The following is a 23652-nucleotide window of genomic DNA, read 5'->3' as shown; positions in this document are numbered from 1 at the left end:
AAATGACTCTGACAGATAGCCAAAGGGGCATTTGATGGCGAGACGATCATGTACCACAATAACTTGAGGCTTGACCTGGCCTCCATCCCAATTAGGACTGGAGCCAGACCAACAGGGACGGATGGAAGAGGAGGAACAAGGAATGCCTAAGGACTCACTAGATTTGCCTTGAGACTGATTGAAACTGACAACATTAGAAGTTGCCCTATAATTACATTGGGAAGAGGGTGGCTCTTAGGCATACTGGATGAACCCAGGACTTTCACTGAGGTGGCATGACCCTGAACTTTATGGGGGAGGGCAACAGCCCATCTGCTCTCTGTAAGTGCAGCAATGATTCTTTGCATGTCCTGTGTATCTAGTATGTTCCCTCACAGGAGGGGGTCATCAATGTAGTGTTATATATGGGTGCCTGGGGACAGCTAAATACAATTCGGGTGTTGCCAGTAGAGGTAATACGCGATGGCTGAACTTCTGAGATAGCCCATGGGCAACTGAGTAAAGGTGTATTGTGTTCCTTTGAAAGTGATTAATTGTCGAATTCACCTTTCAGGGTGAATGTGATTGAAAAGGTGTTGAAATAGGCACTGGACAGGATATATAGAACAGCAAAACATTTGCCAGTGGATGGCCGAATGGCTTCATTCACTTCAATTATGTGAGTATAGGGGCTAGTTACCTACCATGAGCTGCCATTTTCTTTTTCTTTTTTAAGTAGGCTTCATACTCAGTGCAGAGTCCAATGCATGGCTTGAACTCATGACCCTGAGATCAAGACCTGAGCAGAGATCAAATCAGATGCTTAACTGACTGAGCCACCCAGGTGCCCAATCTCTGAGGATTCCTTTTGTTGTTGTTATTGTTGTTATTTATTTAACATTTATTTATTTTTGAAAGACAGAGACAGAGTGTGAGTCAGGGAGGGGCTGAGAGAGAGGGAGACACAGAATCTGAAGCAGGCTCCGAGCTGTCAGCACAGAGCCTGAAGCAAGGCCAAACTCACAGACTGCGAGATCATGACCGGAGCTGAAGTTGGATGCCTAACTGACTGAGCCACCCATATGCCCCTCTTTTTTTTATTTTTAGCATTTATTTATTTTTGAGAGAGAGAGAGAGAGAGAGAGAGAGAGAGAGAGAGAGAGAGAGCAAGCACAAACATGAGTAGGTGAGGGGCAGACAGCGAGGGAGACAAGAGGGTTCAAACCAGGCTCCATGATGACAGCACAAAGCCTGATGTGGGGCTCAAACTCACAAACCGTGAGATCATGACCTGAATCAAAGTCGGGTCCTCAACTGAAGGAGCGACCCAGGGCCCCTACCTCTGAGGACACTTAAGTATCTACTGTGATTTCTCAGATATAAATAAAATTGATTACGTCCTACTACAAGCCAATGAACCTTACCTAATTTGTATATTAAACATATTTTTGATAGATCTTCAAAATGATTTCTGGCCCTTTGCCAGCTTATTTTCTCTTACTTAATTGATTTAATTGTTTTGCTAATTGATTTGGTCTACCTCTTCCTTTTGTTATTTCATCTCTGAACTTACTTTAAAATTTTCATTCAAATACATGAGGATCATTACACAGACACATTTCGCTCCCGCCAGAGGCCTATAGACAGCCATGATTATAGCCAGAGAGGTGTTCTCTGAGCTCCACCCTGCGCTGGAGGTACGGAGACAAAAGCTATTAACGCCTCCAAACATCAGTGCTACTTGTACTTCTTGTTACAAAACATACCAAATATGGGCCACTGAAATGTGAGAGATTGCAATAAACCTAAGTTTACACGCACTGGAGAACTTTAGAATCTAGGGGCGAAGGTCTGCTCCTCAGTTAAATATGGGTGATAATAGTGAGAATGTGAAGAGCATAGTAACACCTTATAAATGTTCCCTCTGACAGTTTTCAAATTTCTTGAAATTCTCCATTTAATAGAACCCCAAGCCGAGAATTATGTTGGATTGCTTATAGTTTTTCTGTCAACAAGAACATACTAACTTCCAGAGGGTTTATAATAGAAACAGGCATTGACCCTGAAATAAACTGCTAGCAAACTGCATCTCAACTGTTAATTTGCATTCTTTCTGATCCTTTGAGAAAACTACTTTCCAAGTTTGATTTTTTCCCAAGAATTTCCTGTACTTCATTTTTTAATGTTTATTTAATTTTGGGAGAGACAGAGCACGAGCAGGGAAAGAGCAGAGGGAGACACAGAATCTGAAGCAGCCTCCACATTCTGAACTGTCAGCACAGAGCCTAAAGTGGGGCTCAGACCTACAGACTGTGAGATGACCTGAGCTGAAGTCGAACGCTCAGCTGACTGAGTCACCCCGGTACCCCTTATTTCCTGTATTTCAAATATCTTCCCAACTTTGTTTTTGTTTCTTGAACAATCGAAGTATCTAACTGAATTGCTGTCGATATGATAGATCTTCTGTTATGTTTTCAAGGAAATGTTTGGTTTCAGGGATGTTAAGCATGGGTCAAAACATTAAAGTGTACCTCTGAACTATGTGGTTTATATGTGGCCAACGATACGTCTATTAAACAAATCTTCTAAACTTGTCGCTTCCTAAATCACTTTGCTGTGTTTTATGATCAGCTGCTCCACGGGTCATCTGCAGCTGCTGGACCGGAAGGTGGAAACAATGCGGCACCTCTGGCAACTCCCCGCAGCTGTGCTCGTGGACATTACACTGGCGGTCTGACACTGGCCACAGTGGGCCTTCAAAGACACTTCAAATACACTACAAACCAGGACTTCACTGTGTTACTGAAAGTCTAGACTTAAGACTACGATGGAGAATATGTAAAGAATGCAGATTAAACTTAAAAAGTGTGTGGGGGGTGTGGTCATTACATTGTAAATGGCACGAAAGCGCCTGAGAAACAAAAACTTGTGAAAGAAGACATACAGATGGCAAATAAATACAAGAAAAAAATGTTCAACATCGTAAATCCTTAGGGAAATGCAATTAAAATGACTGTTTATTAAAAGGGCAAATTCCAAAGACTGAACCCAAAGACTGATGTCGCATACCGGCAAGGATGAGAAAGAACTGGGACTCTCAGGCACTCCTGGTGGGCGTGAAGGGCAAATGATCAGTTTAGATCAGTCTGACAGTTTCTTAATAGGTTAAACATTCACTTACCCTATGACTCAGGCATTTTTCTTTGAGTTACTAACCCAAGAGAAGTGAAAAATACATATACACATACAAACGTGCCAGCAGCTTTATTTGCAGTATCTAAACCGAGGTACCTAAAAGACCCCTGACAGATGAATGTATAAACAAATAGTATAGCCAGAGAAAAGATACTATGCAGCAATAAAAAGAATGAAATACTTATATAAGCATCATTGAAGAATCTCAAAATAATTACAAATCATGAATGAAACCAGAAAAAATATTTTGACTCAGATCATAGAAAATTATAGGAAATATAAACTAATTTATTACAAATGAAGGGAAGTCAGTGGTTGCCTGGACAAGGGAAAGACACTCATAAAATGACATGAGGTACATTAGGAGTGACGGACATGTTCATTATGACTATGATGAGGCTCTGTGAGTTATGTAGATGTCAAAACTTAACAAACTACACCTCAAACAGGTGCAACATATTGCCTATCAACTATACCTGAATAAAGTTCTACAAAATAGTTTTTGAAAAAACTCCTAGGGGCGCCTGGGTGGTTCAGTCGGTTAAGTGTGGCTTTGGCTCAGGTCATGATCTCACGGTTCGTGGTTTCGAGCCCCGGATCAGGCTCTGTGCTGACAGCTGGCTCAGAGCCTGGAGCCTGTCTTCACATTCTGTGCCTCCCTCTCTCTGACCCTCCCCTTCTCACGCTCTGTCTCTAAAAAAAAAAAAAACAAAAAACAAAAAAACAAAAAAAACCCCCAAAAAAAACCCCACCACTAAAAGCAAACAAACAAACAAACAACCACCCTAAATCTCCTGTTGTTTTCATAATAGGTTTGGGAGCCCTATATTGACTCCGTCTCTTGCCTCATGACCTAGGAAAGGCAGACTTGCCTTAGCAAATGTTTATGAGCAGTTAAGTCTATTCCACCTGAGTCAACAAGAATGCTGGCTCGGTCACAGAGCCACATCAACAGACTAAGGGATCTCCTTTCTCTGTATGCCTATTTTCATATCTGTGCAGAAGTGGCCCTTAGGTGAACGTACCAGAAAGCCTAAGGGAATCCACGAAACCAACAGCTTATTTTCTTTGACAAAGACCTCAGCTGCAAAGATGCACGTACCTGGGGGTCCTGAGAATTTCTGTGCACACTAACGCTGCACAGTCACCAGCGCATTCTGATGTGATTTTAGAAGGGGCACGTTCCATCTACTTTGCTGCAGTCCCCTGCAGCATTACTCTACCAATTACGGTTGCCCTGGGGCCCTGTATTCTTACCATGACATTAGCCTAGTGAATTCTGGGTATCAGGGCACATGGCTCCTTTGTAGGAAGGGGCTAGAGAAGTCCATCAACACTACTGAGCATTATGGGACATCCACCATGAAAAACAATTCATGTTGTTCTCAAAAGCACTGGAGGTTGTCAACTTCCTGACTCTTCAGAGTGTTCTGAGCCCACAAAAAAAATCCCGATATCCAGTCCACAAATTAAGAAGAGGCCCTGCAGTGTTTCCTACAAGACCTTGGGCAAAAACCATAAATTAGGCTAAAGTTGGAAAGAGAGCTATATTCTTTCATCAAACTGTCATCTCTGAGACGCACAAAGTACTGGAAACCCCATGAGAGTGGTTCACTCCTTAATGCTGGCAGAGCCCAGGTGTTATCAAATATCACCTCACGCAGGGCACAGAACTCCAAGATCAAAAGACGCTTAAGCAATAATGTCTTTATTATTGCAAAATCCAAAGCAATATGAGGCAGATTGGTGACTTGGAAGATAGGAAAATCCAAGATGAGTGTCACACAAAACTAACACATCCTTGAAAATGTAGTCCTTCTTGGCAAGTTACCAGAAGAACTCAGATTGGGTCCGCTGGGCCAAAACTGGGTAGGGCCATCCCCTGACTTCTACAAGAGAAGAGAATGAAGACCCTATAAGGGCTAAGACTAATCATGATTTCCTCCAGCAAAGAGGGGTGGGGAGACGTCCCTGAGGACACTGTGGTGTAACTGATGCATACTGTGTGAACCTGCTGAGTGGTAGAGATGACAAAACTCTTCCACAGAAACTGGCAGTGACATATATCTGGCAAGAACCCTGGACAGGTTAGGAAGTGTAACACAGCTCCTTATAGATTCCCACATACTTGGATCTCACCACTATGAAATTTCAGACATATGGGCTTAAATTTGCTGGATGGCTTCTTCACAACTTCCTTCCTCCAGTGTAATTATTTAAAAGGAAACCACATGTCCCTGTACATCTAAGACCTTTCCCTAGTATGAAATCTCTGGTGTTGAATGAGGTCGGCTTTGGAGCTAAAGGATTTCCCACATTCTCTGCACTCAGTAAGCCTCTTGCCAGTGTGAACTCTCCGATGTTGAATAAGGCTGGAGCTTTGGCTAAAGGATTTTCCACATTCTCCACACTCATAAGGCCTTTCTCCAGTGTGAATTCTCAGGTGTTTGACAAGGTTAGATTTACAGCTAAAGGACTTTCCACATTCACTGCATTCAATAGGCCTTTCACCAGTGTGAACTCTCCAGTGGTTCTTGAGGTTGGAGCTATGGCTAAAGGATTTTCCACATTCTCCACACTCATAAGGCCTTTCTCCTGTGTGGACTTTCCGATGTGAACTGAAGCTGGAACTTTGCTTAAAGGATTTCCCACATTTAGTACACTCATAAGGCCTTTCTCCAGTGTGAAGTCTTCTGTGGTGAATGAGGCTGGAGCTTCGGCTAAAGGATTTCCCACATTCACCACACTGATGAGGCCTCTCTCCAGTGTGAACTCTCCTGTGGTAAATGAGACTGAAGTTTTGGCTAAAGGACTTCCCACATTCACTGCACTCATAAGGCCTTTCTCCAGTGTGAACTCTCTGATGTTGAACGAGGTTGGACCTTTGGCTGAAAGATTTTCCACATTCCCTGCACTCATAAGGCTTCTCTCCAGTGTGAACTTTCCTATGGCTATTGAGGCTGTAGCTCTGGCTAAAGGACTTCCCACATTCACTGCACTTGTAGGGCCTTTCTCCAGTATGGACTCTCCGATGTATAATGAAACTGGAATAGTAGGTAAAGTATTTTCCACATTCACTGCATTCATAAGGTCTTTCCCCAGTGTGGATTTTCTGGTGCTGGATGAGGTTACATCTTCGGGTACAGGCTTTTCCACATTTGCCACACTCATAAAGTCCTTCTCTAGTGAGGACTTTCTGGTCCTGAGCAAGTGTGTCTGTGCAGCTGAAGGCTTTCTTGCATTCTCCACAGTTGTGATGACTTTTTCCACTGTGAAAGACAGTCCCACACTCATTGTTCAGCTTCTCCCCAGTGTGAGTGACCTGTTGTTGGAGAAATCCCATGCTGGCTAAGAAGTCCTTCCCTGTCTCCTCAGAGCTAAGGGGCTTCCCTGACACGTGAACTGTACAGCTCTTTAAAAACGAGGCTCTGTCCACATAACTTCTGAAGGGAATCTCCCGAGTACGCTGCCGCTGGTACTGTTGAAGGTTGGCAGCTAAACAGAATTGTTTCCCACATGTATATGGTTTTTCCCCAGGATAAGTTTCCTGGTGCTCTGCCAAGTGTGGAATGTTTCTCAAGATCGGGCCACACATCTCAAAGGGCTGGGCCTTCTGGGGAGATGAGTATGCCTTGAGAGTCCTGATCTGTGACACTCCTACAGAAATGCTTTCTTCAGAAGGTGCATCCTCATCCTCCACTCCATGCCCACAACCTGAAAGCACAGAAGTGGTAATGAAGTACACATTGACGTTACTGGGAAGAAGGAAGGCCCATCACAAATGTACACGTGACATACTAAAGAGCCAGCATATGGAATTCTTTTCAGGCAAAGGAAGCTGGGGTTAGGTTTTGGAAGCAGCTGTATTGCACTACTGAGTCCCCAAGGTTGTAGAGTTGGAAAGGCCTCAGTAGGCACAGCGTATAAGGAAAGGGTTAGGCCAGGGGTGAAACACGTTCTACAACTTGTTCTGCTGTCAGTGGGTTTCAGCCGGATACATCTGCTGGGGACATGTGACGCTGGGCAGAAGTCTATGTCCATATGTAGGAAAATCTGACTGCAACAAAGTAACTGGTTTTCAAGAATTATGAAAAGATATGTGCATACTTTAGAATACGACAATGTTGGAAAGTACTGTGGAGAGATGAGTGTGAAGAATAAGTGAGAAAAATGGTGTCCAGAGAAGTGGGCATCAGCCCAGGGCTTGAGAAAGAATAAAAATGACGTCAGTAGGGGTCCCTGGGTGGCTCAATCAGTTAAGGGTCCAACTTCAGTCAGGTCATGATCTCACGGCTTGTGAGTTCAAGCCCCATGTCGGGCTCTGTGCTGACAGCTCAGAGCCTGGTGCCTGCCTTGGATTCTGTGCCTCCCTCTCTCTCTGCCTTTCTCTGACTAGTGCTGTCTCTCTCACTCTTAAAAATAAATAAAACATTTAAAAAATGATGGCAGTGGGGCGCCTGGGTGGCTCAGTCGGTTAAGCCTCCGACTTCGGCTCAGGTCAGATCTCACGTTTGTGGGTTCAAGCCCTGCGTCAGGCTCTGTGCTGACAGCTAGCTCAGAGCCTGGAGCCTGTCTCCAGTTCTGTGTCTCCTTCTCTCTCTGTCCCTCCCCCTCTCATGCTCTGTCTCTCTCTGTATCAAAAATAAATAAAACATTAAAAAAAAATTAAAAAAAAAAATGATGTCAGCAAAGTGTCAAGAATGGAGAAGGGAAGATAGAAGGGAGCTGTAGCCACCAGCATCGGCACCAAAACAAAAGTCAATTATGATAGGTTCCTGGTGTCATCTGAACACAGCTCTGACATGACACTCTCCCCCAGCTGTCATTCACCTGCATCAGGCCCTCTCTGGGCCCATCTCACGGACTGGAACTATGTCCATACTGGGAAGCAAAAAGGACTCCTCCCCTAGCCCCAGCTGAGTAACTACAAGGGACCTGGAAGAGCCAAATCCTAAGGGAAAGACAGGACAGGTCAGTGGCCAATACTGGCCTGGATGGAACAACTCAGCACACAACCAGTCACAGGAAAGATACTACAAAAAGCATCTGTAGGCCAGCTAGAGGGGAGATGGTGGGACAGTAAGCACCAGGAACCTGTCTCCTCACCTGGACTATAAGGGCGCTGACAGAATCCATCTCCAGGTATCACAGATCTGTGTTCTTTTTTTCTAAATTTTTTATGTCTTCATTTTATTTTGAGAGAGACAGAGAGTGAGTGGGGGAGGGGAAGAAAGAGAGGAAGACACAGAATCCAAAGCAAGCTCCAGGCTCTGAGCTGTTAGCAGAGAGCCCAACACAGGGCTCAATCCCACAGACTGTGAGATCATGACCTGAGCTGAAGTCAGATGCTCAACCGACTGAGCCACCTGGGCATTCCACAGATCTGTGTTGTGATTACTGCTTCTGTGATTGGAGGTGTGACAGACACATGGGCAGCCATTGTTGCAAAGCCTCTCCCTCACTGGCTGAAGCAATTTTACAGAGGATTTAAAGGACAGATGTCCATCCCTTCCACTCCTTTTCCTTTATCATGTTTCTCTTATTCTCCTTTTGGGAGGCAAAAATTCATGGACTAGGATGTTCAAAATCAATCACATACATGGGGAAATGTAGAAAATCACCATACATGCCCAGGAAAAATCACAGTCTTAGAAAAAACAGAGAATAGCATAAGCTTATACCTTAGACTCATCTCCCTACAGACACCCTACAACCATTAAAAACAATCTCCAAACGTCCAGTTTTTAAAAACAATCACAAATCACAGGACATACAAAGCAACAAGAAAATTTAGTCCATCCTAAGGGAAAAAAATTATGAGATACTGTCCTTGAGAAAGACCACATTGAGTACTTATTAGACAAAGTCTAATTTTTAAAAATGTTTTCATTATTTATTTTTGAGAGAGTGAGAGTGAGAGAGAGCACGTGCGAGAGAAAACAAAAAGTGGGGGGGGGGGTAGAGAAAGATGGAGACACAGAATCCAACGTAGGCTACAGGCTTTGAGCCATCAGCACAGAGCCCAACGCAGGGCTTGAACCCATGAACCACAAGATCATGAGCTGAGTTGAAGTCGGATGCTTATTAGCCAACTGAACCACCTGGGTGCTACAATTAGAAAAAGACTTCAAAACAACAGTCTAAAAGATGGTCAAAGAGCTAAAAAAAAAAAAAAAAGTGGACAAAGTCAAGAAAATGTTGCATGACTAAAACAGAAATATTAGTAGAGACAGGAAACATAAAGAATCATCAAAAAGAAATTCTGGGGCTGAAAAGTATAATAACTGAATGAAAGAAGTCACTAGAGGGATACAAAAGCAGCTCTGAGAAGGCAGAAGAAGCAATTAGTGAACTTGAAGATACTGAATCTAAGGAAAAGAAAGAAGAAGCATCAACCAGGAGTGAACAGAACATAAGAACCTGTGGGATGCCATCAGTAGACCAATACATGCAATGTGTTAGTCTAGAAGAAAAAGAGAAATGAAAGGACATAGAGCTTATTTGAATAAATAATGCCTGAAAACTTCCCAAATTTGATGGAAGAGACAAATATTAACATCTAAGAGGCTCAGTGAACTCCAACCAGGATAAACTCTAAGACTCACACTGGGCTCATTATAATCAGAGGGTCAAAAGCCAAAGGCAGAGAGAACTTTGAAAGCAGCAAGACAGAAGTGATTATCACATACAAGGGATCTCCAATAAAATGATCAGATTTCTTATCAGAATCCATGGAGACCAGAAGGCAGTGGGTTGATATATTCAAGTGTTGAAATAAAAAAAACAGAATGGTCAAACAGAATCCTATAACCAGCAAAACTGTCCTTCAAAAATGAGAGTAATTGAGATCTTGCAGAGACATAAAAGCCAAGGGAGTTCTTTCCTACTAGATGTGCCCTTCAAGGACACACAAGTCTAGGACTAGAGGCGGTCCTTCAGGTTGAAATGAAAGGACACAAGATAGTAACTCAAAGCCATTTGCCCAAATCAAAATCTTTGTTAAATTAAATACAAACAATTACAAAAGCTAATTGTACTGTGACTTAACATTTAAGAGATTAATCCATAAATAATAATTACTGGTCTAAATTTTTGGACACACAACATACAGTTCTGTGTAATTCTGTGACATCAACAACTACAGAAGGTAGGGACAAAGCCGTACAGAAGAAACATTTTTAAAAATATGACTGAATTAAAAAAATATGATTGAAGCTAAGCTGGCATAATTATATGTTATGTATTATAATTTTAGCACATTAAATATAACCTCATGGTTAACTAAAAAGAGTGAGAGAGAGTGCACTCCAGAAAGTACACACACAAAAAAAGCCCAAATTAATTTTTTTTTCACTAAAAAAAAAAAAAAAATCAACTGAACACAAAAGAGAGTAATGCAGGAAATGAGGGACAAAAATCTATGAGAAATACAGAAAACATATGGCAAGTGACAGAGGTCCCTCCTCATCAGTAATTACTAAAAATGTAAATAGATTACACTCTGCAAACAAAAGACAAAATTGGTAGAAAGGATAAGAACATGATCCAACTATATGCTGTTCATAAACACTCACTTCAGACCCAAAGACAAATAAATTGAAAGTGAAAGCTTGGAAAAACACATTCCATGTGAACAGTAATCCAAAGAGAGCAGGGGTGGCTATATTAATCCCAGAAATAGACTTAACATCAAAAAAGGTTATGAGATGGGGCGCCTGGGTGGCTCAGTCGGTTAAGCATCCGACTTTGGCTCAGGTCATGATCTCCTGCGGTTCATAGGTTCGAGCCCCGCGTTGGGCTCCGTGCTGACAGCTAGCTTAGAGCCTAGAGCCTGTCTTCAGATTCTGTACCTCCCTCTCTCTGACCCTCCCCTGCTCATGCTGTCTCTCAAAAATAAATAAAAACATAAAAAATTTTTCAAAAAAGGTTATGAGACAAAAAAAGACATGTATTAATAAAAGGTTCAATACAAGGAAAATATAACAAAATATATAATAATTATAAACACTTGTATACCTATGAGCTCTATTAAATTATAGAGCATCAAAACCTATGAAGCAAAAATTGACAGAATTGGAGAAACAGATAGTTCTAAAATAATAGACATTAATGCCCACTCTCAATAATATAGAATAAACACACAGAAGTAAGGAAGTAGAGGACCCGAACAACACAATAAACCAACTAGATCTAGCAGAATATACAGAGTGCTGTGCCCAACAGCAATAGAACATACATTCTTCTCAATTTCACACAGGGCATTTTCCGGGATAAACCATATCCTTGGCCACAAATTAGGTGTCAGTGGATTTAGAAAGACAGAAATCATGCAAAGCATCTCTCCAACCACAATGGGATAAAGTTGGAAATCAAAAACTGAAGTAAAACTGGAAAATTCACAAACCTATGGAAATTAAATCATTTTTAAACAACCAATGGGGCAAAGAAGGATCACAAGAAAAATGTGAAAATACTTAGAGACAAATGAAAATGGAAACAGAGCATTAGTAAAAGTTATGTGAAGGTGCAAAAGCAGCACTAAGGGAGAAATTTATATCTATAAACACTTACATTAAAAAAGAAAAAAGGGGCACCTGGGTAGCTCAGTTGGTTAAGCGTTGATTTTGGCTCTGGTCATGATCTCACAGTTCATGGGTTTGAGCCCTGCTTTGGGCTCTGTGTTGACAGCTCAGAGCCTGGAGCCTGCTTCGGATTCTGTGTCTCCTTTTCTCCTTCTCTCTCTCTCTCTCTCTCTGCCCATCCCCCCATCACTCGCTCTCTCTCAAAAATAAAAAATACACTTAAAAAATTTTTTATCTCAAATCAACAGCCTAACTTTACAACTTAAAGATCTACAAAAAGAGCAAAGAAACCCAAAGCTAGCAGGAAAAAAAGAATAAAGATTAGAGCTGAGATAAAGAGATAAGAAGCACACTAAAGAAAAAAAGATCAATAAGATTGAAAGCTAGTTCTTTCAATATACTATCAAAATTGACAAACTTTTGCAGTGCCTGGCTGGCTCAGGTGGAGCATGTGACCCTTGACCTCAGGGTTGTGAGTTCGAGCTCCACTCTGGGTTTAGAGATTACTTAAAAATAAAATCTTAGGGGAGCATTGGTGGCTCAGTTGGTTAAGCATCCAACTCTTGATTTTGGCTCAAATGCTGATCTCATGGTTCATTAGACTGAGTCCCACAATGAGCTCTGTGCTGATAGCATGAAACCTGCTTGGGATTCTCTCTCTTCCTCTCTCTCTGCCCCTCCCCCACTCACTCTCTCAAAATAAACAAACTTTAAAAAATAACTAAATAAATAAAATCTTTAAAAATTGACAAACTTCAACCTAGAATGGCAAAAAAAAAAAAAAAAGGAAAAACCTAAAATGGCAAAATAAAAACTTATAGTGGGGAAATTATTACCAATTTGACAGAAATAAAATAGATTATAGAAAAGTACTAGTAAAGAGACTGAACCACTAAGCAAAACCTCCTGACAAAGAAAAGCCCTGGACTTGATGGCTTCACTGGTGAGTTCTAACAACCACTTAATGAAGAAATAACACCTACCTTTATCGAAAACAGACAAAGCCACTACAAGGAAACTACAGACCAATATAGTTGATTCATGGATGCAAAAAAAAAAAATCATTAACAAAATACTAGCAAACTGAATTCAGTAGCATAGTTAAGGATTATACACCACAACCTACTGGGATTTATTTCTAGAATACAAGGATGGTTCAACATACAAAAATTCATCATTATAATACATCATATTACAGAATGAGGAAAAAATTATATGTTCATCTCAAGTGATATACAAAAAGCATCAAAATTTTAACACCATTTCACAATCCAAACAGTCAACAAATTCAGAACAGAAAAAAAACTACCTGAACATAGTATAAGCAAGAGATTAAAACCCATGGTTAATATACTAAATGGTGAAAGACTGAACACTTTTCCTCCAAGATCAGGAAGAAGAAAAGGATACCAACAATCATTATTAATATTCAAAATGGTACTCGAAATTCTAGACAGAGGAGAGCAAAAAAAGAGGAAAGTCATCCAAAGGGAGAGAAAAAAGTAAAATGATCTCTGCTTATGAATACATTATACACAGAAAACTAGGCCTAGAGATTTAAAAAATGTTAAGAATAAATGAATTCAGCAAAATAAAAGGATATGAATAGAACATGAAAAAAAGAACAGCTGTATTTCTATATACTTATAATCAACAGTCTAAAAAGAAAACTAAGGGGGCACCTGGGTGGCTCAGTTGGTTGAGCATCCGACTTTGGCTCAAGTCATGATCTCGTGGTTTGTGGGTTCGAACCCTGCGTCGGGCTCTGTGCTGACCACTAGCTCAGAGCCTGGAGTCTGCTTCCGATTCTGTGTCTCCCTCTCTCACTGCCCCTCCCTCCCTCACACTCTAGCTCTCCCTCTCTCAAATAAGCAAAAACTTAAATAAACAAAAAAAGAACATTCAAGGACAGAACAATCTTGAAAAAGACTAAAGTTGGCAGAGTCATCATTCTTTATTAAAATTTTACTGGAGTGCCTGGGTGGCTCAGTCGGTTGAGCCTCCGACTTCAGCTCAGGTCAGATCTCACGTTTGTGGGTTCGAGCCCCGCATCAGGCTCTGTGCTGACAGCCAGCTCAGAGCCTGGAGCCTGCTTCCGGTTCTGTGTCTCCTTCTCTCTTTGCCCCTCCCCCTCTCATGCTCTGTCTGTATCAAAAATAAATAAAACATTTAAAAAAATTAAAAAAAATTTTTACTGCAAGCGTACAATAGTGAAAACAGTGTGATACTGGCATAAAGACAAGTATAGTCCAATGGAGTTGAATAAACACTTCAAAAATAAACTCTTGCACATATGGTCCACTGATTTTCCACAAGGAGGCCAAGGCCATTCTAGACCATTCAATGGGAAGATCCATTAGGCTAACATCAAGACTCCTGACCCTGAATCCTTCCCAGTGAGTTTCAGGCGGCAGGTATTGAGGCAAGAAACGAAGAGAAGGGGGCACGCGCCCGGTCCGGCCCTAGTAACCAGGGCGCCCACCCAGGGAACTGGGAAGGCAGCAGTACCCATCAGTCAGATGCGAGACCCCGCTGCCCCTGCGCAAAAGATAAAGGCACAGCCTCGCCCAGGGCACAGGGATGGGCGTTGAGGGCCTTACCTAGGGAGGATGTGAGTGCAAAGGTCTCCAGCATCACGTCGTGGTACAGGCATCTCTGAGCCTCATCTAGGAGATCCCATTCCTCCCAGGAGAAGTACAAGGCTACGTCCTCAAAAGTCACACTTCCCTGCCAGGATAGAGACAGATGAAACCACAAAACCTCACTCCTGAAGACCCACAATGCACATCCCCACACGTCTACTCCATGCCCAGCGTCCTCCCAGATCCCCAGATGAGAGGAGATGCCAGGCTGTGGGGTCCTGGGTGGAGAATGGCAGGTGGAAAGTCGCAGGACACCATAAATCTGGAAAAAATGTGGGGCAAGGCCAGAGAGGGATTGGTGCACCTCCACTTACCTGTGTAGGTCCCCAAAGCACTTCTGTACCCATGGAAACCTGTGGGCAGACGCGGGTCTTTGAGGGACGGAACCGTGGCGATTTTCCAGGGGACTTTCCCTGTGTCCCTGCCGGGCACCAGAGCCAGGGAACCTCTGGCTGACTGGTCAGCCTCTGTGCTGGCTCTCACCGGCTGAGGGTCCTTGGAAGAAAGACACTCCCTCTGCCTCAGGGACACCTCGCCCCCTACAATCTGTTCTACAGAACAGATTCTGGAGACTATCTCAAACCGACGCCTCTCTTTTCCTCGAAATTCTCCATTGCTCTCAGGGCCCCAGGAAAGGAGATACGACCCCACGGCCTGCCGCTGCAGGTGCGGCTCAACCCAAACCGTCTCCTGCGGAAGCAGGATGGACCCCAGGTTTCCGGATGTTTCAGGTCAAGCCCCTCTCCAGCCCCAGCCCCAGCCGGCCCCTCCCCTGAAGCCCGCGCCCGCACCCCGTCACGCCGGCGCTCAGACACGGGGTCCCCGCCCACGAGCGCCTCCCCTGGCCCGGAAACCGTGGCCCGGGCCGCAGGGACGCGAGCAGGTGCTCCGCGCTCGGGCCTTGAGGGTCTGGGCCGGGGGAGGGCCCGGGGACCACGTTTACCTGAGCCGGGTCCCCGGACCCGTCCGCCGCCATCGGACTCCGTGGGCGGAGTGAAGTGATGACACCTGAGCGACCCGGACGGTCTCCGAAGTGTCCAGCTCGGCGTCGCAGGCAGCGAAGTTCCCGACCCCAGACCCGCCTCCGTACAGCGGGAACAAAGCCTCCTCTCGTGCTTTCTGTGTCCGTCGCCTCGGTCACAACCCGGTGTTCCGCACCTCTGACCGAGGCCAAAGACCCCAGAGCCGCTAAAATGACCGCCACGGAAACGGCGGAAGCCCCGCCTTAAGGCGATTCGATCTGCCGGAAATGTCCCTTTTCTGGGTTTTCATTGGAGTGTTGGCCCTGCCGTTCAACGCAAAGTTTTCTGGGTAATGTAGTTCCAACAGCAGGTGTAGCCGAACACCAGAAAGTCAAAGAAACTGTAAAGCAGCGTCACGAGGCCTCTGGCAAATAAGTACCCCCTATACTTCTAAGGTCGAGGAGACACTTCACTTCTTCTCAGCTGTGGCAGGCCACTTGCTGGGGAGTGTTAATTGCACTTTAAGGTCAGGGTTACTGATCCCTGAAATGTTTCCACATTATTTCAGACTCTATGAAGCCACCTCTAGTGATCATCCGCTGGTAGCTGGAAGCGAATAAACATTATCTTATTGTTCTTTACATGCATGCAGGCATGAAAGTCATTTTTGTGAGCTTCAGTAGGTTGAGTCAGGGACAAAAAAAAAAAAAAAAAAAAAGGACACCAAAGGGCAAGGACAGAAAACTGAGTAAGGATACTGGGCAGCTCTGAAGCTGGTGATCCTAGTGGGATCTGGGCCTCTGGTCCCTTCTTCCTGTTAGTCAGTGTTTGTGCCCAACTCAATGAGAAACACTGTTTTAGCTACAAAACATAAAACTTTTATATATGCACATTCCTTTCCCTGATACACATTAACATTATTAATGCATAAAATTAAAAAAAATTAACTATTGTTTATTAAGGAGGACTATTCTATGTACATTTATAAAATAAGAGAAGTCTGATAATTCTACCTTCTGGAGAAACGTGATGTTTGCAGGATGGTATCCTTTTTTTTTAAAGGCTTAAGAAATTTTTTAATGTTTTATTTATTTTTGAGAGAGAGAGACAGTGTGAGCAGGGGAGGGTCAGAGAGAGAGAGGGAGACACAGAATCCGAAGACAGGCTCCAGGCTCTGAGCTAGCTGTCAACACAGAGCCTGATGCAGGGCCCAAGCCCACGAAAGGCGAGATCCTGACCGAGCGGAAGTTGACGCTCAACCGACTGAGCCACCCAGGCGCCCCAGGATGGTATCCTTTTAGAATTCCGTCTGCAGGTGGTCACACCCTCTGTGTGTCTGTGCATTCCTATATATTCCTACGAGTTGTCATCCTTTGTGTATAAATCTGTGATTTGGGTTGCTTACTTAACAAGTTGTTGTTCATTATATCATTGATTCTAGAGGAATACTTTTTGTACCTGATATTCACCTAATTACATATATATATACATACATAATTGATCCACTTGCAGAAATCAGAAGAGTTATAGCTGTTTAACTGGATTAGGAAAAACCTTTTATTTTTTGGTGCAGAAGTCAAAGAACAGAGAGACACGGGTGTCACTGCTGATGAGCACAAAGGGGCTGAATGGTGGGAAACAGAAAGCTGTCGGCACAGAGATGTCCACCCGCCACTGGTTTGGATTCACAGCATCGAAACGGACGAAAGGCAATAAAAGCCACTCTGAAGGCAGGTCATGCTGAAAGAAACCCCCTGGACACTGTAAACAGAACACAGGTTTACGTCCAGCATCATCCAGGGAATATTTCAGTCCAAAAGCTGCCATTTCCTGCAGGATTTCTTTGGAGAAAATAACTAGGCAGTTAGCTAGGACAAGTTGGTTGAAGATTTGGTCTGTAGGTCTAAGACTTTGTCCATCAAAGTGAAGGTATAGAAACAAAGAATTGAGGAGTTTCCCAGGATCCCAACTTTCATCTGAGTGAGGAAAATAATCACCCAGTCAAAATTAGTAAAAACCATCACATCAATACCTAAGGGATAATTTTTAATTGGAGTCAGATGAACCTGGAAAACAGGAAAAAATATGCTACATCTTATCCCCAGAACTTTTCAGTGTTAAATCTGACACGTTTTCCTACATTCAAAACATACTGAGATCATGAGTCTACCTCACACCTAGTAGGATGGGTAATATAATATTTTTAAAGTTTATTTATTTTGAGAGAGAGAGAGAGAGCGAGAGCCAGTGGGGAGTGCCAGAGAGAGAGGGAAAGAGAAGATCCTACGCAGGCTTTGTGCTGTCAGCACAGAGCTTGACCCTGGGCTAAAGTTGACGAAATGTGAGATCATGACCTGAGCTGAAATCAAGAGTCAGACACTTAACTGCCTGAGCCACCCAGGCGCCCTGACGAATACAATATTAAAAAAAAAAGAAAGAGTAAAACAACAAGAGTTGGCGAAGATGTGAAGAAACTGGAACTCTTACGTGCTGTTGGAATGTGAAATGAGGCAACTGCTGTGGAATCCAGTATGATGATTCCTCAAAAAGTGAAAAAAAGAGAATTACCATATGATCTAGAAATCCCGCTTTAAGGCATATACCCCAAAGAATGGAAAGCAGGATCTCAAAGAGAAGTCTGCGCGCCCATGCTCATAGCGGCATTGTTCACAAAGGGAAGCAAAAGGAGCGCTCACAGACAGCGGACTAGACAGACAAAATGTACGTATACGGAAGGGAATGTTTTTGTCTTACGAAAAGAAGGAAATTCTGACACATGCTACAGATAGATGAACTTTGAGGACACTATTCTAAGTAAAACGAGCCAAGCCAGTGACAAGAAGGCAAAGTGTGATTCCATATGTCTATATGAGGCACACGTAGACCAGAGCAGAATGGCGGCTGCCAGAGCCGCGGGGAAAAGGAAGTCAGAGGAATTGTATGACAGGTTAGTTTCAGTTTTGAAAGACGGAAAGAGCTCTGTGGAAGGGTGTTGCTGATGATTGCACAACGATATGAATGTATTTAACCACTAAACTGCACAAAGTGGTCAAAATCGTAAATTTTATGTTACATGTTTTCAACCACAATTAAAATAAAACCCTGAATTATTTCACCAACACGATGTCCTCTACATCCATCCATGTTGTTCCAAATGGCAAGATCTCGTTCTTTTTTCTGACTGGCTAATATGCCACTATATTTGTGTATACCCAATCTTCTTTATCCATTCATCTATCGATGGACTCTTGGGCTGCTTCCAAATCTTGGCTATTGTAAATAATGCTGCAATAAACTTTGGGGCGCATGTATCTTTTCAAATTAGTGTTTTAATTTTCTTTGGGTAAATATTCAGTAGTGAAATTATTGGATCATATGGTGTTCCTATTTTTAATTTTTTTGAGGAAACTCCATGCTGTTTCCCACAGTGGCTGCTGCACCAGTTTGCATTCTCGCCAGAAGTGCAGGAGGGTTCCTTTTTCTCTGCACTCACACCAACACTTGTTATCTTGTCTTTTTTTGATACTAGCCATTCTGACAGGTGTGAGGTGAGAACTCATTGTGGTTTTTATTTGCATTTCTCTGATGATTAGTGCTGTGGAACACCTTTTCATTTGTCTCTTGGTCATGTGTATGTCTTTGGAAAAATGTCTATTCAGGTCTTCTGCCCACTTTTTAATCAGGTGGGTTTTTTTGTTGCTGTTTTGTGTGTTTGCGTGTGTGTGTTGTTTGCTTTTTTGTTTTTGTTTTAATTTTTTGGTATTGAGTTGTGGAAGTTCTTTATATAGTTTGGATATTAACCCCTTATTGGATATATCATTTGCAGATACCTTTTCCCATTCAGTAGGTTGCCTTTTTGTTTGTTTATGGTTTCCTTCACTCTGCAAAAGCTTGTTTTCTTTTTAATGTTTTATTTACTTTTGAGAGAGAGACAGTGTGAGTAGGGGAGGGTCAGAGAGGAGGAAGACACAGAATCTGAGGACAGGCTCCAGGCTCTGAGCTGTCAGCACAGAGCCCGACACGGGGCTCAAACCCACGAACTGTGAGATCATGACCTGAGCTGAAGTCGGACACTTAACTGAGCCGCCCAGGTGACCCTGCAAAAGCTTTTTATTTTGGTGCAACCCCAATAATTTATTTCTACTTTTGCTTCCCTTGCCCTAGGAGGCATATCTGGAAAAATGTTGCTATAGTTAATGTCAAGAAAATTACTGCCTATGTTCTCTTCTAGGATTTTTATAGTTTCAAGTATCACCTTTAGGTCTTTAATTTATTTTGAGTTTACTTTTGTGTATGGTGTGGAAAAGTGGTCCAATTTCATTCTTTTGCATGTATATGTCCAGTTTTCCTAGCACCATTTATTGAAGAGATGGTTCATTATATATTCTTGCTTCCTTTTGTATAGATTGACTACATAACTGTGGGTTTCTTTCTGGGATCTCTATTCTTTTCCACTGATCTATGTGTCTATTTTTTGCCAGTACCATTTTGTTTTGATTACTACAGCTGTATTTTGTATACATCTTGAAATCTGGGATATGATACCTCCCGCTTCGTTCTTTTTTCTCAAGATTGCTTTGACTATTTGCGGTCTTTGTGATTCCATACAAATTTAATATTATTTGTAGCAGTTTTGTGGAAAATGTTGGTGGTATTTTGATGGGTTTCCAGTTATGAAATGAGTAAGTCATGGGGGATGAAAGTCACAGCATAAGAAATATAGTCAGTAACATTGTAATAGTGTTACATGCTAACAGATGGTACCCTTGTATAATGATAATGTACAGAGGATAATGAGCACAGGATAATGTATAGGGAAATTGAATCATTACAATATGCACCTGAAACTAATGTAACATTGTGTGCCAGCTACACTCAAATAAAAAAAAACTTTTAAAATAAAAATAGACCATAACCTGGAATACAGTTCACACCCTAGCTTTGTCAGTAACTCTCTTTCCCCAGGAGCAGGATGATAAATAACTTACAGACGCCATTTTTCTAAAGCCACCTTTCTCTGAAATTCCAAAATCTGACGCGCCCTCAGAGCGGCGGTACAAGGTCACTGTGACATGGGTAACGTCCATTATCGGTCATTCTGTAAAGGTTATATTTAGTTGATAGTCGGAAGCCCAAAGACCGACCAAATAAGCAACTTGATACGGGGGGAATGGAAACAATTTTAAAATCAGAAAACGTGACTTAAAGTCCTAATGATGTACAAATATGATTGTTTCTGACAGGCCACGGGTCCCCTCTGAGCCGTATTTCCCTATTTTCACAAATTAAATAGTGATACCTAATTCAAAGAGTCATGAGAATAAAATGAAAAAGCACTTTTCAAGTTGTATTATCAACTTTGAAAAAATGTGATGTATTATATAACATGATAGATACTGTGCAAACGAAGCCTAGTTCCCGCAGTAGATAGTTGTTACTATATTTTGTTGAAGCAGTTGTTTGGTGACCAAAGCAAACATTAACTTTTTTGTCCATGCTAAAGCTGATGTTGTTCTACAAAATATAAAGAAAAGTATAATAAAATCTTACCTTTTCAAATAAAGGGAGCTCAAAACACACACACACACACAGACACACACACCTTGAGAATATCTTAATGAAAGCAAACTCTCTTTATTGCAGCATTTTATGTAAAAGTCCCGCTCTTGCAAACAATGTAAACATCTATGCATAGGGGCGTCAGTAGACACGGTTACCATGTTTAACTTGACTCCAGCACAACTATATCACCATGTTAAAGGATGATGTAAAGTACCCACACGACTAAAAAATGAAGTGAAGCCAACAAAGTTGATTGGTGGAGAATTGGTGGCATAACCAAACAGAGAAAAATTATTTTTAATTTACTTTAAAGACAAGATTTTTAACCAAATCTGTCAAGTTGGATACAGATTAAACATGACACTCTGAGCGAAAGGATTTCCCTACACTGTGATCTTTAATCATAAAAATATTGCTATTGTCTTAAAATAGATACAATCAAATACTCACAATAATATCATCGGAAAATAAGGTTTTCAGCAACAAGAAATAAAACATAAATATAAAACCATGAAGTCATGTAAAACTACCATATTGCTAAATTTGTTTTGAAGAATCATGTAGTCATAAAAACATATTTTATAAACCACTTTTCCCACCTCCTTGCTACACAAAGAAACTAGGCAGCCAGCACCCCCCCACCTGTACTGTCAACTCTACATCTAATTTCCTTATACCAGGAACCAGAGCTTTTTGAAAAAGAAGCTTGATCCCAAGTCTGGGACAGAAGATTTACAAGATGAGGCTGAAAGACTGTTTCATACAAAACAGTAGGGAAGATAAGATAATGACAGACCTAAGTTCATAAAAAATATATATATTGTTAAAAGAAGGATGCTAAAAGAGATTTTTTAATGCAACCCAATTAAAATAGTTAATATATAAATTACGTTAAAATTTTTTTAATGTTTTATTTATTTTTGAAGCAGAGAGAGACAGAGCATGAGCGGGGAGGGGCAGAGAGAGAGGGAGACACAGAATCAGAAGCAGGCTCCACGCTCTGAGCTGTCAGCACAGAGCCTGATGCGGGGATAGAACCCAGGAACCGCAGATGACCTGAGCCAAAGTCAGACGCCTAACCGACTGAGCCCCCCAGGCGCCCCAAATATATAAATTATGTTACAGGAAGCTCTCCTGACAATTTTTAGTACCCATATAAGTCAATTTGATAAAAGACAAAAATTCTAGCAAGTTTTATAAACAAGTATTCTAGTAGGAAAAAAACCACAAGCACATATTAAATACTCATCTCATATATGTTTAAGAAAACACAAGTTAAGTATTAAATGATATTTGATATTTCACCATTAAGGTACATTATTTTCTATGATTTCTTATATGTTCAAAGTTTTATTTTAGGTCCTCTGACATTTTATAACATCCTTTGTGTCTATAAAACACAAAAGTGAATTAAATAGAATTACTATTTAGTTTCTAGAGTTCTTTAAGTGGACTAAAAATTTCAAAATGTTTCAGAAATCTTCTGAGCACAGGAAGGTATAGATGAATGTTAAATCCTAATCATTTACAGTTTTAACTCTCACTTTTAACACCTATGGGACTTTATTGTAAGGACCTCTATTTTTTATGTTGTCCAGAGCTTGAAAGCAAGGAATCTTTTAAACTGAAACTTTCACTTGCAATTATATTCCACTGGTAGACATTGTATTAAGTAAGTGATAAAATTTGTAAGTACACTGAAATTAAGAATTTGGAAAAGAAATCAACTGATTCTCGGTACACAAACCCCTGTGGAGGAAGGGAGGGCCTGGGGGAACACGGCCCCCCATTCTGGGGGCTCCAGTGAGCGTATCCTACAGAGCGAGTGAGACAAGGACGCAGGAGGACGAGGACGGAAGGGCCCGGAAGAGAGAAGGCGCCCAGTGCCTGGGAATGCGCCCGACGCCTCTCCGGGTGCCCGCACTGCGGCCCGAGAGGAGTCACAGGGTGTGGCGAGGGCCTCAAAGAGCAACATCCACCCCGACGGCTCGCTCTCTCGCTCACACACACGCACACGCACACGCACACACGTGCACACGTGCACACGCGCGCCTGCGCAGCTCGCACGAAATGTGCGTGGCAGACACTCTAATTTACATAGTAGCACTTAAAACAAGAAAGAAATAGGGAAGCACATTTAGGATAAAAATCAATCAAAATAATCAACGAAGCCAACTAAGTGAAGGGAAAAGGGACAAAATGAAATGATCTTAAACTGTTTAGTAAATTTAGAGAATGAAGGGGTCAATCGACTTGATGTGAAAATGAACAAACTGTGCCTGGCCGCCCCCCCCCCCCCCCCCCCCCCCCCCCCCCCCCCCCCCCCCCCCCCCCCCCCCCCCCCCCCCCCCCCCCCCCCCCCCCCCCGGGAGCCTCGGGCCTAGGCCCGCCCCCGCCTCTGCGCACTCAGGACTGCAGTCCGCGGGCAGCTTCGTTAGAAGCGGTCTGCTCTCAGCGGCCCGGGCGGCTCAGTCGGATGAGTGTCCAGCTCTTGATTTCCGCTCAGGTCCTGTTCCTACGGCATTGAGCCCCCCTCTGCGCGGAGTGGCGGCCTGCTTAAGAGTCTCTTTCCCTCTGCCCCTCTCGCCCACTGTCTGTCTCTCTCTCTCAAATACAAAATGAAAGCATCCTGCTCTCAGGAGGAGGGGAAAGCACCCAGCTGGTTAGAATGCCGAATGCAGGAATAATAGACCATCAAGTTTACTGTGAGGGGACAGGTGGGGGGCTCCC

The 23652-nt window shown here is 42.5% G+C and overlaps 1 protein-coding gene across 1 annotated transcript; it reads right to left on the bottom strand.

Annotated features, from left to right (window-relative positions):
• Positions 1 to 4861: 4861 nt before the first annotated feature.
• On the bottom strand, positions 4862 to 15611 carry LOC115280293 (zinc finger protein 211-like). The gene is made up of 4 exons (XM_029925086.1): positions 15342 to 15611; positions 14713 to 14751; positions 14357 to 14483; positions 4862 to 6888 (listed from the first exon to the last, which is right to left on the bottom strand). Exons 1-4 carry the CDS (start codon positions 15372 to 15374, stop codon positions 5420 to 5422), a joined length of 1668 nt encoding a protein of 555 aa, XP_029780946.1. The 5' UTR covers positions 15375 to 15611; the 3' UTR covers positions 4862 to 5419.
• Positions 15612 to 23652: the final 8041 nt, after the last annotated feature.

This window comes from Suricata suricatta, chromosome 16 (genome assembly GCF_006229205.1).
Source record: "Suricata suricatta isolate VVHF042 chromosome 16, meerkat_22Aug2017_6uvM2_HiC, whole genome shotgun sequence".
Lineage (NCBI taxonomy): Eukaryota > Metazoa > Chordata > Mammalia > Carnivora > Herpestidae > Suricata > Suricata suricatta.
The sequence above is the reverse complement of the archived record's forward strand: the minus strand, read 5'-3'. Positions and strand labels throughout refer to the sequence as shown.